This window comes from Condylostylus longicornis, unplaced genomic scaffold (assembly GCF_029603195.1).
Source record: "Condylostylus longicornis isolate FDR11 unplaced genomic scaffold, ASM2960319v2 ptg000013l, whole genome shotgun sequence".
NCBI classification, from domain to species: Eukaryota; Metazoa; Arthropoda; class Insecta; order Diptera; family Dolichopodidae; genus Condylostylus; species Condylostylus longicornis.
In genome coordinates this window covers 16,405,921-16,420,721 of record NW_026577982.1, presented here as the reverse complement: position 1 = coordinate 16,420,721, position 14,801 = coordinate 16,405,921, and the positions used below count along the sequence as shown (strand labels likewise).

The 14,801-nt window shown below is 26.6% G+C and overlaps 1 protein-coding gene across 5 annotated transcripts in view; it reads left to right on the top strand.

The window, feature by feature from the left end:
* The window catches only part of LOC129605627 (protein scalloped), a 102,889-nt gene that overhangs the window by 62,048 nt on the left and 26,040 nt on the right, over window positions 1-14,801 (top strand). For all 5 annotated transcript variants that reach the window (XM_055515506.1, XM_055515510.1, XM_055515508.1 and 2 more), the window contains exon 4: window positions 689-827. In XM_055515506.1, coding sequence (XP_055371481.1) covers window positions 689-827 — 139 coding nt within the window. The remainder of the gene's footprint in view (window positions 1-688; window positions 828-14,801) is intronic.

Genomic DNA, 14,801 nt, shown 5'->3' with positions numbered 1-14,801 from the left:
TTATATTGAAATTTACACTTAATTTAAACACTAAAAAAAGAATATTATTCTCAACATTACTCAAATAACTAATTTACATGAGTCGCTTAGAATCACGAATCAAAGACAATTTCATTGGAAAATGGAACTAAAAGTAGACTCGAAAATTACTGTAGTTCCATAATTTGTTTTAAGATTAGTCAATTTTTATTAAATAGAAAATTAAATTGTGTAATTTCTTGATTCTAAGCTAGTTTTGTTCAAGGCATTATTTATCTCGAAATAAAAAGCAATTTGACAATTTTGTTTAATAGTGCTGAATTTGGAAATATAGCATTAAAATTTTAGATTGAGGAAGAAAGTGGTTGTTATAGCTTTGAATTAACTAAGAGAATTGTCAAATTGCTAGTAATTGTCAGTAGCGTGCATGTACGTTAATTAACCCTATCTCTTTTACTATTCCATGTTATAAAAGCAAAGTATAATTAAAGGCTTCATTCTACATTGCAGTGAATTTTTTTTAAAACTTGATGTAATCTTATAAATTATTAAAACGATTTGAAATTATTTAAACGAATTAAGAGAATTGAATTGAAGAACGCTACTGACTGACTTTAATTTCCGCTAAAATTTGTCGCAAAAAATTTTTTTACAATGTAATTGTTCAAACCGTTTTTCTCCTGCCTTTTTTTTATTTTTCTATTTACAGGATGAAAAAGATTTATCATCAGCTGATGCCGAAGGTGTTTGGAGTCCAGATATTGAACAAAGTTTTCAAGAAGCTTTGGCCATATACCCGCCATGTGGACGAAGAAAAATTATTTTATCAGATGAAGGAAAAATGTATGGTAAGTACTATATGCCATGTAGCACTAAACCTATAATATCGAGTTTATTAATTATGAATTAGGAAAACATTGTATCTGTTAAATACTTCAAACTTTTATTCTCATATAATGCTAGATATGAACATAGGTAAAACTCAAAATTAAGTATTCTTTGTGATTTAGCAACGACTTATTATTAAAATACCTACTGATGAGATCTGAATGTAAATATGCAAAATTAATATTCTCTTTATCTATATCCCGATATTGGTCAGTGATTCATTTATGAGTTTATGACTAATTAATTTATTCCTATAGTGTTAGTCAAATGAATGCATCAAATCACGATCAAAAGTTTTTTTTTTTCAAAAATATACAAAGAGACAATAATTTATTTATTATACAGAATTTTATTAACTTGTTTTAAAGACTACCAATAGGTGTTCCATGAGTCATGGGAATACCATTAACTTTATAATTTAAAAAACTTTAAATTACATACTTTTATTGCTGACTGTAAAATTAAATTCAATTTCCTAAGTACTTATTTATTAATTAATTAAATCAGTATGTACTAATAAAACAATGTAATCAATTATAAAAATATTTTTGTATGATAAACATTAACAGTTTCTTAAAAATCATGAAAATTCAAAAATTTCATCTAGTTTAGGATAATGTGGTAATATTTAGCAATCTCTTAGATATTTTAAAAAAGGGTTTAACTCAACTTCAGTACCCAAATTTAGCAAATTTCATAACTTTGAGTTAACTTAGTTTAAAATTAAAAAGTTAATTGCAATTATTGGAATTAAGTAACACAAAAATTACATGTTACATTTTATTCGCACACTTCAACCACATTCAATCAGAATTTTTCGAAAATTAATTGAACGTGATTGTTATAAATCACGAACTTTTAAAAAAATAAATATCATAAATTACGTATTTTAATATTGTAATTAAAATTTTGTCATAAGTCATGTTTTAAAACCAATTTATTATTAAATCCTATCATATTTATATACATACATACACAAGGAAACTTGCAATTTTACACCCAGGTGTCTCGGTATTCGTGCGTGCACTGTGAAAAATTTTATCTTTATTACTCTACTGTTTGTTTGTTAGAAATGTTCTCCTCCTCCTTGTTTCCACATTTTGTAATCTATTTAATAATTATTATTATTATTACTATTTAATCTAGTTATATAAATTTATTTCTTTTCTTACATAACATATTTATAACTGTTTTAAATAGTAGAAAAGAAAAAAAAACAATGTTACTTATGATGTTGCTTGCTGTTGATAGCGCAACAAGATTTACAACCTTTTTTTTTCTGTATTTTTTTGCCTTACATTGTGTTTATTACAACAAAGTAATAAAAAAATTCATTAAAAATTACATGACAATTTCCTTTAAAAAATTTATAATAAGTGCAAACATCTGCATATAGACGTGCCATAGTACATGCTTTATGTATTTATTTTTATACGACACACATTTGTTATATATGGGATACACGTTTTGTACATGGATGTAAGGATGTTGGATATTCACACATGTGTGCATATCTTGCATTATTTTTCTTAACATTTTCTTACGGGAGAGCATCATGCAATAAAAATGACGAAATCTTCCTTTTTCTTTTAATTTTTATTTTGTTTCATTGGATTATAAGATAGTTTTCTTTTGCAGTAACATTCAACTATATAGAGAAGATAAATAGTAAAAAAAAGAGCAAAATTTCGCGAAAATGTTCAAAACAATATTTTCACTTCATGTTGCAATTATTCTTCCTTAAGGCATTAGTAAATTTGCCATTTTAGTTTCTGTTGTTTTTTTTTTGTTTTTCATTTGTTTTGTTAAGGAAGGCGCAACAAAAATAAAAATAATAGATTTAACATTTTCGGTTTTCTCTGTTGTGTATATTGTTGTTCACTTAAATATTAAATTGCATCCTTTAAGAAAAAATTCTCTAAACTTAACAACAACAAGCATGCATGTTAAAAATAAACGATCCATTTAATCTCATATAACATGTAATTACTTTTTTTTGTGTATAGATTACAATGGATGATGGTAAATGTAGAAGAATTACAAGTACAAAAAATGAAGAGAAAAAAGAAACATTACAAAATTTTCGCCCCCTCAAAATTTGTAGCATCATTTTAAATTATCAGGTCCTAAGAAATTGTAAATCCCATTTACTTTGTATATATTTATAGATTTTTTATGTACAACTAGTAATTTTAATATTTTGTTGGGCAAACCACACAATAGTGTCTACCGTCAATAATAACAAAAGCGGTATAGTGTTAGCGTACGTTGATTGTAAATTTTTAATTCACCTAGGCCAAAAAATTTATCTATACTTACGAAATATACCTATATCAGTACTCATATTTATGAAGCAGCGCTTATTTGACCTAGTCTTCCCGCGCGATTTTCTCTTGAGTATCTTAATCTGACTACTGTCTTGCTAGTGTTTTTTGTATACCTTTCAGTATATCTGCTTGTCCAAACTATATTACGAAGAAAGTAGTAGAACGCGAAGAAATCCGTGTATTTATTCTCATTTTCACTTGATCTTGCTTATATTCATATCGGGTATACTGTAAAATAAAAGTATTGAATATTGTAATAATTATTAATTAAAATTTGAAAATCTCACAAAATGTAAATGAATCTGCTAATTACGAAAATAACAACATATTTTCATTTAATTAAAATGTTGATAGAATAGTTATTTGAAAATTTTCCTACAATTTAAATTAACTTACGTTAAATAATGATTTCCATTGTTCTCTCTCGTACATCAATTTGCATAATTCTAGAAAGTAATACTGTAACTGCTAATTTTGTACAAGATAATCAATAGGAATATTTTATATCTCTTATTACTATATTATTTAAACGAATTATGAGTTACGGAATAAATTCTACTTTAAAGAAATAAGCATGTCTGCGATTTCGGTTAACACACTAATACTTCTCTAACACACTAATAGCCTCTATTTCATGGTCAAAATGCATTATAAAACCAGCCGCAATTAACACTTAACAATTTCCTCAAAGTTAATTTTTCGTCATACAAGTGCGACCCTGTCCTAATTTCTTAACCAAATGATAAAAAATTATGTAAAATAATTGTATTTTATGGTGTGTAAGAATGTATTCAATGAATTTTTAAAAATTTCTCATATTTGACGTATTTAATTCTTGAAATTTTTATAATATAATATTTTGTAACAATTTAAAAATTTTTACGGAAAAAGACAGAAAATAATAAAAATTCTAGCGGCTAATCTATATACCTAATGTCATAAAATTAAAAATGTCACGAAAATGAATTTTTTAAAAAAAAAAAAAGTGTTTTCACCTTAATTCAATTTTTTATTTTTTATTTTTATACTGTTTTGCAAAATTACGTGCTTAATAGATTAAATCAAGGAAGACGTCAATTGTCACGTCCTAATTTATGTTTTTTTTTATTTATTTTGACATTGATAACAAAATTGACAGGTGAATAACATGCTAACATAATAATCAGTTACAATTTTGAAGTTTTTAAGTGAATCACTGCTTAAATCGTACATATGTTTGTGGAATTGAATACTTGGTTCACCTGAATAATTTTGAAAAAAAATATTTCTTTTGTTGGGATGTCTTAATTATGTAATGCCCATTTTATATACAGTCAAACTTATTGACAATTCTTTTTCTTTAAAAAATTCTTACAACAATAAATTCTTTTTTGAATATTTGATCAAAGCCAATAAGTCTGTAAAATTTAAAATATTAAGATAGAGAGATATTTTTTATAATTTTCTTTTAATAGGACTTATAAAATGATAAATGGTATGAAGTAACTAGTTCTGGGTCAAAAGGTTAATAAGATTCAATTTCATTCTGTTGACTGTCTCATATAATTCTCCTTAATTTCTTTTCCCTCATGGTATTTAAAAAAAGTTCACATATATAAAATAAACGAACGCTCTTATTTTTCGAAAATAAGCTCTTATTTTTCATTATTACGAACGCATGATATTAAAAATATTGTATATAACATTTATGTTTGTAGAAACGTAGAAAAACATACACGTATGGGAGTTTTTATGTCTGGAAAACGAATGAGATGAAAAGGCAAATTTTTTGTTCCTTTTATACTCTATAGTTTACAAATATACATACATGGTGTCTGTAAAATTCAATAAAATAATTTACTCAAATTAAAGCATAGTATGTGTTGTAATTAATGTAAACTAAGCAAATTAATTGGTCTTCCAACTTTTAACAATAAAATTATTTAAATAATTCAATAATTAGAAAAATTTGTTCGAATGTCAGTTTCTCCATAGTAAAATTAGGAACGAATTTGAGCTGTTTTGACATTAACATTAACTATAACAAATTACACACTAAATGTCAGAAAGATCAACACGAAAAATCAATCTATTACCAACAGAGCTTCGGCAGGTAAATAAACTTATAAACCTTTTACACATACATATAGCTGATAAATTTCTCTTTAGTAGACATTCATAATAGAAAAAGCTGACTCTTTTTCAATAATTGATCAAACCCTATTCACAGTTCATTCAATCATAATTTAATCTACAACTTGAGAACACTTGCGAATAACAAACCCGTAAAAATAAATCTTGCAAAATCGATAACTTTTGACTTGCAGGTTTGCAGCTGTTACTTGTTGTAGCTAATATAGTTTAAGTAATATTGTCTAACTTTTTAACGACTCTGTTAATTTATGTAACATTTTGTGCAAAATTTTACTACAACACCAAAAATTTTCTTTTAAAATCAACTATTACATTCTATTTCATTCACAAACGTTCACATTTTAATTTTTCAATTCTTCAATTTTAAGAATTATTTTTCTCTTTTTCCTTAATTCTTTCTGCTTATTAAAAAAGAACTCAATATATCAGCGACAAAGTTTAAGTGTCAAAACGCTTATCGAAAAAATCATAAGTTTTCAACAAAATTTTAAAGTAGAATCATTATACTCGCATAATAGTTTATTATGGTTTCAAATGTCATCATATTACAGTAATGCAATAATGACGTTTCCATGACAAATTATTGTCAAATATGTTTTATTTGTTTATGACATAATTACATTTGTATTTTATGTGTAAAGAAAAGGAATTTAGTAAAAGAATTTTATTACGACATCAGAAACTTAGATCTATAAACATTTAGACTTTGATAAATTCGAATAATAGATCAAATTTTTTTATCGAAATCAAAATAATTTTTGAATTGACGTAGACTCTTAATAGGGATGTGTTAATAGGGGTTTGAATTGATAATTTATAGTCTAGGAACATAAGACTGCCGAAAAAGGACACTATTTACTAAAATATAAAGCAAAAGTTTTTTTAAATAGCACTTATATTACGAGTTCTAAATGCCAAACAACTCGATTTTTAAAAGTTTATTGAACGATTATTGCGATTTTGTCACAACAAAAATAACACGTTTTTTTCTTTCTTAAATACATTAAACGATTCATTTACATTCAAATGAACAGCGAGTCCACATTTCATAAGTATTGGAGAAAAAAAATATTAAATCACTTTAAATATATTAAATTTTTTCATTTTATACATATTTCTTTGCTTTATGGAAAAGTTTTAAATTTCATAATAATAAGAAAACCCATAATGCAAAGCAAAACAACAACAAATATAAACAAACAAAGCTAGTCAATAGGGCAATCCGACTGAGTTTATATGAAAACTTACAAATTTTCTTTTGCAGTAAATGCAAAGCAATATTGTTTGAATAAAAATAAAAAAAGTTAGAAGTAAATTTTTAATATTCAAATGCAAATTTTTTACTTTTCTAACAAAAAAAGAAAATTATTTTTTTTTTCCATTTTTACCTACACTTTTGTCCCAAGACAGTGGTTCTGGGCGATTAATAAAACTGATTAGAGATAGACCATTGAGTAACTTGGAAATATCCTAATTCCCACAGTTGATTAAGTATTCGTTAGGAGGTTATTGGCGTTTCTAAATTTCATAATTCCTATGTCTAATTATATTTGTTTGTAATTATAAGATTGAGATTCGAAACTTGCAACCATTAGGCACAATTGACGTTGGGAATGTGACTAGAAAATTTATCAGTGGTTAATAAATTGTATTTAATTTTTTTTTTTCAATTTAATGGTGTTATTTCAATGTTGTATGCACCATCTTTAAAGCAAGAGAAAGAATGACTGTAAAGACCACTAAACTCGTAGAGCCCGAAAGCCAGTTGGTTCTTTCGGTTCAAATTTATAATTTCACCCTCCCGGCCAAAAAAAAATTTTAACAGCAATCAAACCATTGTAGCACCATATAAATTCTACAAGTGAGATCCCTCACAATATCTACACTATAGTTACCACTTTTAACGTTCTCGAACTGATCCTTTGTAAACCGTAGTCTGTAGATTGTAGGTTGCAGATTGAGGCGATGATGCACCGTTACCTAAAAGATCTATTGTACCCCCTCCTACGAGCTCCCAGTGACTGGCCTACAACCTCACCTCGAGTTCCGCAATTCTGATCAATCCGAGCAACTATTCCAGAGAAATATCCCGCAACGACTACCCACTAGCGAGAATTCACCTAAGCTGTCCCTTCTCTTAAATCAGAAGAATATAAAGAGACAAGAAAAGGTTGGTTAATGGTAAGCCATCCTTCTGTTTAAGGTAGATCACTTGCGCTCAACAGCCTTCTTTTCCAGTCTTTCCTGTAAAAAAACAAAATATCAAGAATTTTCCTTAAAGTTTTAAAGTTTTTCCCTTTGTTCTTCCCTTTCCGCCCCGGTTCAAAATGACAAAACAACCTTAAAATATCAAAAACCATATAGAAAAAAATTTTCAATTTTAATTTAAATTTTTTTTTTGTTTTTTTTTTTAAATTTTAAGTACAAAAATATGGAAAGCTTACAAAAACTCATCATAAGGTCATTAAGGTCTTTTAATGTTTATTTTAGTATTTAAAGAAAACTTTATGGTCATTTCCTTAAACCAAAAAAATTATAATTTTTTTTTTATTTTCGTATATTTTTTTATTTTGCATATTTTTTGGGGCTAAATTTTCAAAGAAAACTCTTATGGTTTTTCTTTTATAGTAGTCACACATACATTTGAACTGTGTGTATGTTTGGATGTGTACCATTATGATAATTTTCTTTTATGATGAACTTTTAAGAACTTATAAGCGCATTTTAGGAGACTTTTCGAATCCGGTAATTGGTAGGTAACCTAAAAAATTTTTTGACCATATAAACTGTAAATTGCTGGAAAAAAATGTTTTTTTTTGTAATTTTCGTTTAAAATTTTTGTGTAAAAACAAAAAAAAAACGAAAGGATTATTTTTTTTTTTTATTGTTAAACCAAATAATTATAAATTTAACTATTTAGGTCTTGAATTGTCTTATACAAAATAGAAGAACCAAAAAGAAAAACACAAATTTCAATTTTCAATTTTCCAAATTTTAATCCCTTTAAAAGAGTTGACAAGTTATTTAAGTTTTTTGACATTTTACTGACTTTTTTATCTATATATATTGTCCGCATGAACACATTGAAACAAAGAATATTTTTGCGGATTTAATACGAAATTTTAAATCTTCTTATAATTTAGGTAAACTTAGTATTAAATTGCAATTATGGTAGTAAATAAATTTTGAAAAAGAAACCGAATTGGGTACCAAAAAATTTAGTTAATCTCATTTTAAAATTCAATTAAGCGGGATTGAGTAGAAATCTTTTATGGAAATATTAATAAATTTCAGCCAAAATAGCAAGTCGAAAGAGAAATTGGATAAAAATAACTTGAATACGTAGAATCAATATCTTGGAATGTTTCGAAGCGCTTAATGTTGCAATCAAACAATTGAAATCGAAATTGATTCTCCCTTGTTTTTACGCACATAACAGCAGGTGAAACTTACTATATAAAAAAAAATCTTGTGTATATAAATTTACGTTTCTTCTAGCATTATGCCCTTTTCGATAACGTCCCTGTAGGCTGATTTCTTTTCATCTTAGAAGATAAAATACCAAAAAAAAAAAATATTTTTTTATTAACTTATTCCCTTTTGTTATATTTTTAAGATTGAATAAGATATCGTACTAGAAGGGAAAAGGGAAAATTTCCATTTGACAGGATATCAAGCGGATTAATGCAAAAATCTTTTACTTCCTTTTCATTTTTTCATCAATATTTTATTTATTAATTGGTTGCTTTTCATTGTGTGCTTAAAGAAACATTTATTTATAGATATTAATATTATTGTGGATTGAAGTAAAGAAACATTTTGTTATAAAATCTAAATATTATGAAATAGGTTAACATTTAATAGCAAATTACTAAAATTGGATTAAGAAACCATTAAATACTCTTGTTAAAATACTAGAATTTAGCTCTAACTAAACTAATAATCTACTTTAAGAACAACCTGCGGTCCGGCTTGAAACATAAATTCTAATCGAGTCTACCGATACATGCCACATTTTTCAGCAAAATGGGACGAATGGGAGAATTCATATCCTTAGAAGGAAACCCAGAATTAGTAAAGAAATGGAATCAATCAAATTTATTTAATACTAACAATCTCTTACCTAATAAATTATCAATTTTCAAACCTGTATCTTCAATCTGTTTTGACACAATGTGTTTGAATCATAAAGTCTGCATGTTAGCAAATAATTCAAATTTATTTTCCTAAAAAAAATTCTCTACAACCAAAGAATTACCAAACTACTTCACTAAACTTCACTCTCAATTTAATGTTTAATGCTCCCTAAATAGCTGAACAATTTTCACAAAATTTTCTTTTGAGTTGTGTTTCTGATAATCCAGCAATACTTTGCAGCTACGCACCATGAACGTCGCACCTTTATAATAAAAAAAAGTTATCACCTTACCATTCACCAACACCACAATTATCCCTATTTTTTATTTATTTTTGTTTTAACCTTTTCATTTCTTAAGAATTTTTGAGAAAAACCGCAAAAGAATGAAAAAATTAGAATAAAATTAGTTTTATCGTTATTATTTAAAATATCCTTTGTCATGTTAATGTCCCGTAATATTACAGGAATAATTTATAAATTTTAAAAATAAAACAAAAGAAGGAAGAACAAGGGAAAAAAATTAATAAATACAGTTATTCTCTTTAAATACAACCTACGGATGAAACTTGGGAACAAAAGGATTCAAATGTTATGAAGATATGAAAAAAAAAACAAGAGAAAAATTACTTGAAAAGGTTGAAAGCTTTCACTGCTTAACAGGCAACAAAAGGAAAAAAATGAATAATAAAACGAACATGAAAAAGAAAAACACGAAAACTAAATTTAAGGATAATAAAAAAATGTTACAGACATACAAACTCATGCTTATTTGCACAAGTCCACGGAGAGTTTGAAAAGAAAATCATTTTCTTAGAAAAAAAGGGGTAAAACGAGAAATTCATTCATTCGTCCGACTCTTTTTTGTAATTTTTTTTTGCAATTTTCTTGTAAGGATTTGTAGTTTTTTTTTTCAATATCTATTTGTATTTTTTTGTAATTCGCAAAAATCTATAATGAGTTAGTGCGCACGTAATGGACCAGAGCAGGTCAGAAAAAAAGCAAAGAAAACACATATAGAATATTTCGAACTTTGTAAGTAAAAGTCCAACAGAATGTGGTCCAAACCCTTGCTAAGGTTACACTAGATTTAAAATTTGGGTGACAACTTTCCATGATCATTTTGTTCATGACCTGGTTTATAGTTGCTCAGTTGGAAAATCAGCATAATTTTTACCGGGCTCTAGATAACTGCATCGCTATGCTGATCAGTAGCAATGCTGCAAATGTTAAGCATCGCTACTGATCTTTTCCTTTTCCATAAAAAAACACGAGAATTCAATTTTGGTCCCCTTACTTTTTCATTTATTTTCTTTAGAATTTCAATTATACTTGAACGGACAGAAAAACTTATGATAAAAAGAAAAAATTAAAAAACATTTTCTTTAAGGAAAATTAGGAATAAATAAGAAATTGAAGGGATGAAAAAAAACATTTTTAAAACACAAGAAGAAGAAGAAGATAATCTCATAGAGTGTCTTTTTTAAAAATTAAAAAAAAAGGGGAAAAAAGTCAGTGATTTCATTCAAATCACAAAATGAACAAGTTGAGTAAGAAGGTGATTAGGTTGAATGGTCGGTTTATGGGAGTACCATGAGGAAGGTCAGTTCTTTATTAATAACACTTTTTTTTTCATCTCCCATTTCTCTTTGCAAGCCTTGTAAAATTTTTTTTCATTTTTCACTACGAGTGCTCTATATAGATTAACATGAGTGTGTAATGCAAAATTGAAAAAAAGAATAAAAAACTGGGAAATTTTAAAGTTTTTTTTACTCTTCTTTTTTAATCACAATAAAGGTCCTAGTGATTTTAATAATAGTTCTCCTTAGATAAACTTAAAAAAAATTAATTCTTGTAAACGATTTTGTTCCCCCTTAGCACTATAAATTTCAATAACTTGAATTGACGTATAGTAAACCCCTGGACTTCTTTTCACATTTTAATTTTTCCTCTTGTTCAATAGAAACTTCTAAAATTTAATTTATATTTGAGGACGTTATAAATAGGCCCTATGGCTCCAAATTTTCAAACAACCATTCTTGAAATAAACTACAAGCTTTCCGAAATTATACATAAAATTTACCTTGTGATATCTTACAGTTGACTGGAATCTAATCAATATTTTCTGTTCAATTTAATTTATTTTTCATCTTCTTTGTGCTATATAGGTTTCTTCTTCATTTCTATATTCTTTTGTAATGGAATACAAGTATGATGGATAGGTCCTGTTTTATATATGTGTATATAATATACAAAATATATACATTTATGGGATTATGAGCTACAACGTACCTTTGTGTATAGACAAATTATTGTAGATTGAATCGACAATGGCGAAGAGAAGTAAGTGTGTTAAAGAAGGACTAGAATGTTGAAATTTAATTAAGTCTATATTGAAGTAGAATGGAAAATGAAAGAAAAAAACAAAGAACCTTGAATGGAATTTAATGTGATTTTAAGGGAATCATTTTGAAAATTGAAAAAAAAAAGTGAAAACTTAATAATAACAACAACTTAAAAGGAAAAAAATAAAAACAACAAAAAAAGGAACGAAAATAATTTATAAAGGTAATATTGAAAAGCCATTAAAGGAATTAAGGAGAAATTTTTTGCAATGTATAGGAAAAAAAAAATCGGAAGTAAATTGTAAAAGGCTTTAATTGTCTTCTTAAAAATTAATGGGTCTTTGACTTTACTGTTTTTGTTTGGAAAATTTTTTCATTTGATTGAAAATTTTGTTTTGTTTTCTTTAAACTTTTTTACTACAAAAATTTTCTTTTATTTTACTTAAAAATATAACAAAAAACAAATTGAAGAAGTTCTTAGTGGTATAGAAAACTTTTGATTGAGGAGTGAAATTCTAAAAATAAAACACTTAAAAATTAATCAATTATAGAAATGGAAGGGTGTTGCAGCTTTGAGTTCGAGCCATTTTTCAAATATACAGCGATCTTGTCATGGTTTGTAAATCATGAATGGAACTGCTATTGGTTGCAGTTTAAAACTTAGTTGATTTTTAATTACATTTATAATTCTATTAAATTATTCCAACTTGTATGTTGCGATATTTGGCAACAGAGATGCAATTCCTGCAACAAAATATCAATACTGAATTTCTATTTTTGCCTTTAATTTATTTAACCTTTAGATGAGCCGAAAAAGTACAACATTGTTATTAAACAAAACTTTGCATGATGTTTTATTAATAACATTTTTTAAATAATCTCACAAGTTCCAAAATCCTGCTGACGATTAAATGTGTAAAAAATTGTTCTCAATCATACATTTATCCACTTTACAATTACTTTAGATTTTAAGTAAATAAGCTAAGAAAAGTAAAAATGTGAAAATAAAATCCTTCTTCCAAATTTAAAAATTTCATCTCCAGAACATAGAACGTTCAAATAATTTCCATTTGTCAGCAACATTTTTACATCAATAAATATTGTCATCGCAATTTCCAGATCACATAATAAAAATCTTCTTTATATCATTTTTTCCTCCTATCATCTTAAGTCGTATAGTGAAAAAACTACATTCATACATACTTCAACACATCCATATGAATGTGTGCAAGTACATGTATGTGTTTTAATTTTATTATAATACCGTTAAACTGGCTCTTTTTTTTTGTTCAGTTCTATATACAAACAAACAAGATAAGACTGAAAACTATGGAAAAAATTCTAGAAGAAGAAACAGAAAAGAAAAAAAAAACATCCTTACAAAACTTGTCCTAACCACAAGATGAATTGTTCCTGCATTATGCTGATTAATGACTTTTGAAATGTCCTGCCAGCTTTATCCAATATTCTATATATTTGTTGAGCATACAATGTTCTTACAATATTTTACAGTTATCTAATACATTCTTCTCCATATCAAATGTACAACAGGAAAAAAAACAACTATTGCTCTTTTTTCTCCCCTTTTTTTCTTCTAAATTTCTCTTTTCGTTTTCTCTGCTTTTTACTTCTGCATTTATTTTACTGTCCTACCATGAAATCTTGAATAATTTACTGATTGTCGTCAGAGGTCACTGCTGAGAAATAAAAACCGCAATCGAAAAAAAATTAAACAGGCGAATAAAGTCCAACCAAATAGCAAAAAAAAAAAGAAGAAAAATTATCGCAGAAAATAAAAATTTTCTAAACTAAAAATAATTTTTTTAGGAAAACAAAAAAAAAAGGGCAAAAACAAGAAAATGAAATAGACAGAGAAAAACACGTGAAAGGCAAAAAAAAATTGTTGCTAGGAAAAAGAAATAGGAGTGATCATTACGGTAAATGTTGGGTTTTTTTTGTTATTTTCTCCCCATATATTGGATTCTAGCTTTCATTGTTTCCTCCCTTGTTATTCTTTGAGGTTAGAATTCTTATTTTTGTTTCGATTTTTTTTTATTTTGTACTAAAATTTTTGGGCTTTTTATACATTTTCCTTTTTTGTTGCAGAATTAAATGCTGACTATAAAAATGTAATAAAAAAATGAAAACTAAAGTGAATACAACACTTATACAGAATAAGTTTTTTTTATTTAGAAAGACCAACCATTAAGCGCTAATCACCACATATGGTTTTAGTTCAAATTGTTTCAATTGTACTGGTTGCTAAGTAAATACTTGCGTATATATAAAAATTGCGCTTAGCCTTATAAAATCAGAAATATTCACAAATACATATGTAACTTAATCCTGAGCTGAATTTCTCCTGGCGAAATATTTGGTTATTTTGCTGTAAAGTATTATTTAAATTCTGCGAAAAGATTCTTATTCGAGAATATGCGGAATATAACACTTTCTGAAAAAGTCTCGAATTTCAAATATTTTGTAAAATGAGTTTTTTGGACTTTAATCCTTCGTAGCCGCATATCGCAGAACATGTTTTGAAAAAGATCTTTTAAAAGTTGTTCAAATGTTATCAAATAGCTTCCAGTCGAAAAGGTGATATTGTTTGTATGAGGTTCGGTAATAATTCTGGAAGAGTATGATACCCTTGTACCGTCCATGACATCATTATAGTTCGTAGTCCTTTCAATAAAAACTCTTTGGCTGTTCAATGTGATCTCCTCTTTATTTAAAAAAAAAATATTTGAAAAGGGCTAACGAAACTCTTATTTTCTATTATTCTTGTTTTTATTTTTATTTTATTTTTTGCCAACTTCATATTTAGCAATATCAGCATCTCTTGTGTCAGGAAATAACAAAACATCAAGAATCGAATTTCATTAAATGAGTATATGAGCAAGGACATTTATTTTGATCCTTATATGATTGTATAAAAAAAATTTTGTTTTTCCTTATTGTATTTGTTGCTAGTTGTTGTGCTTATTTTTCAAATAA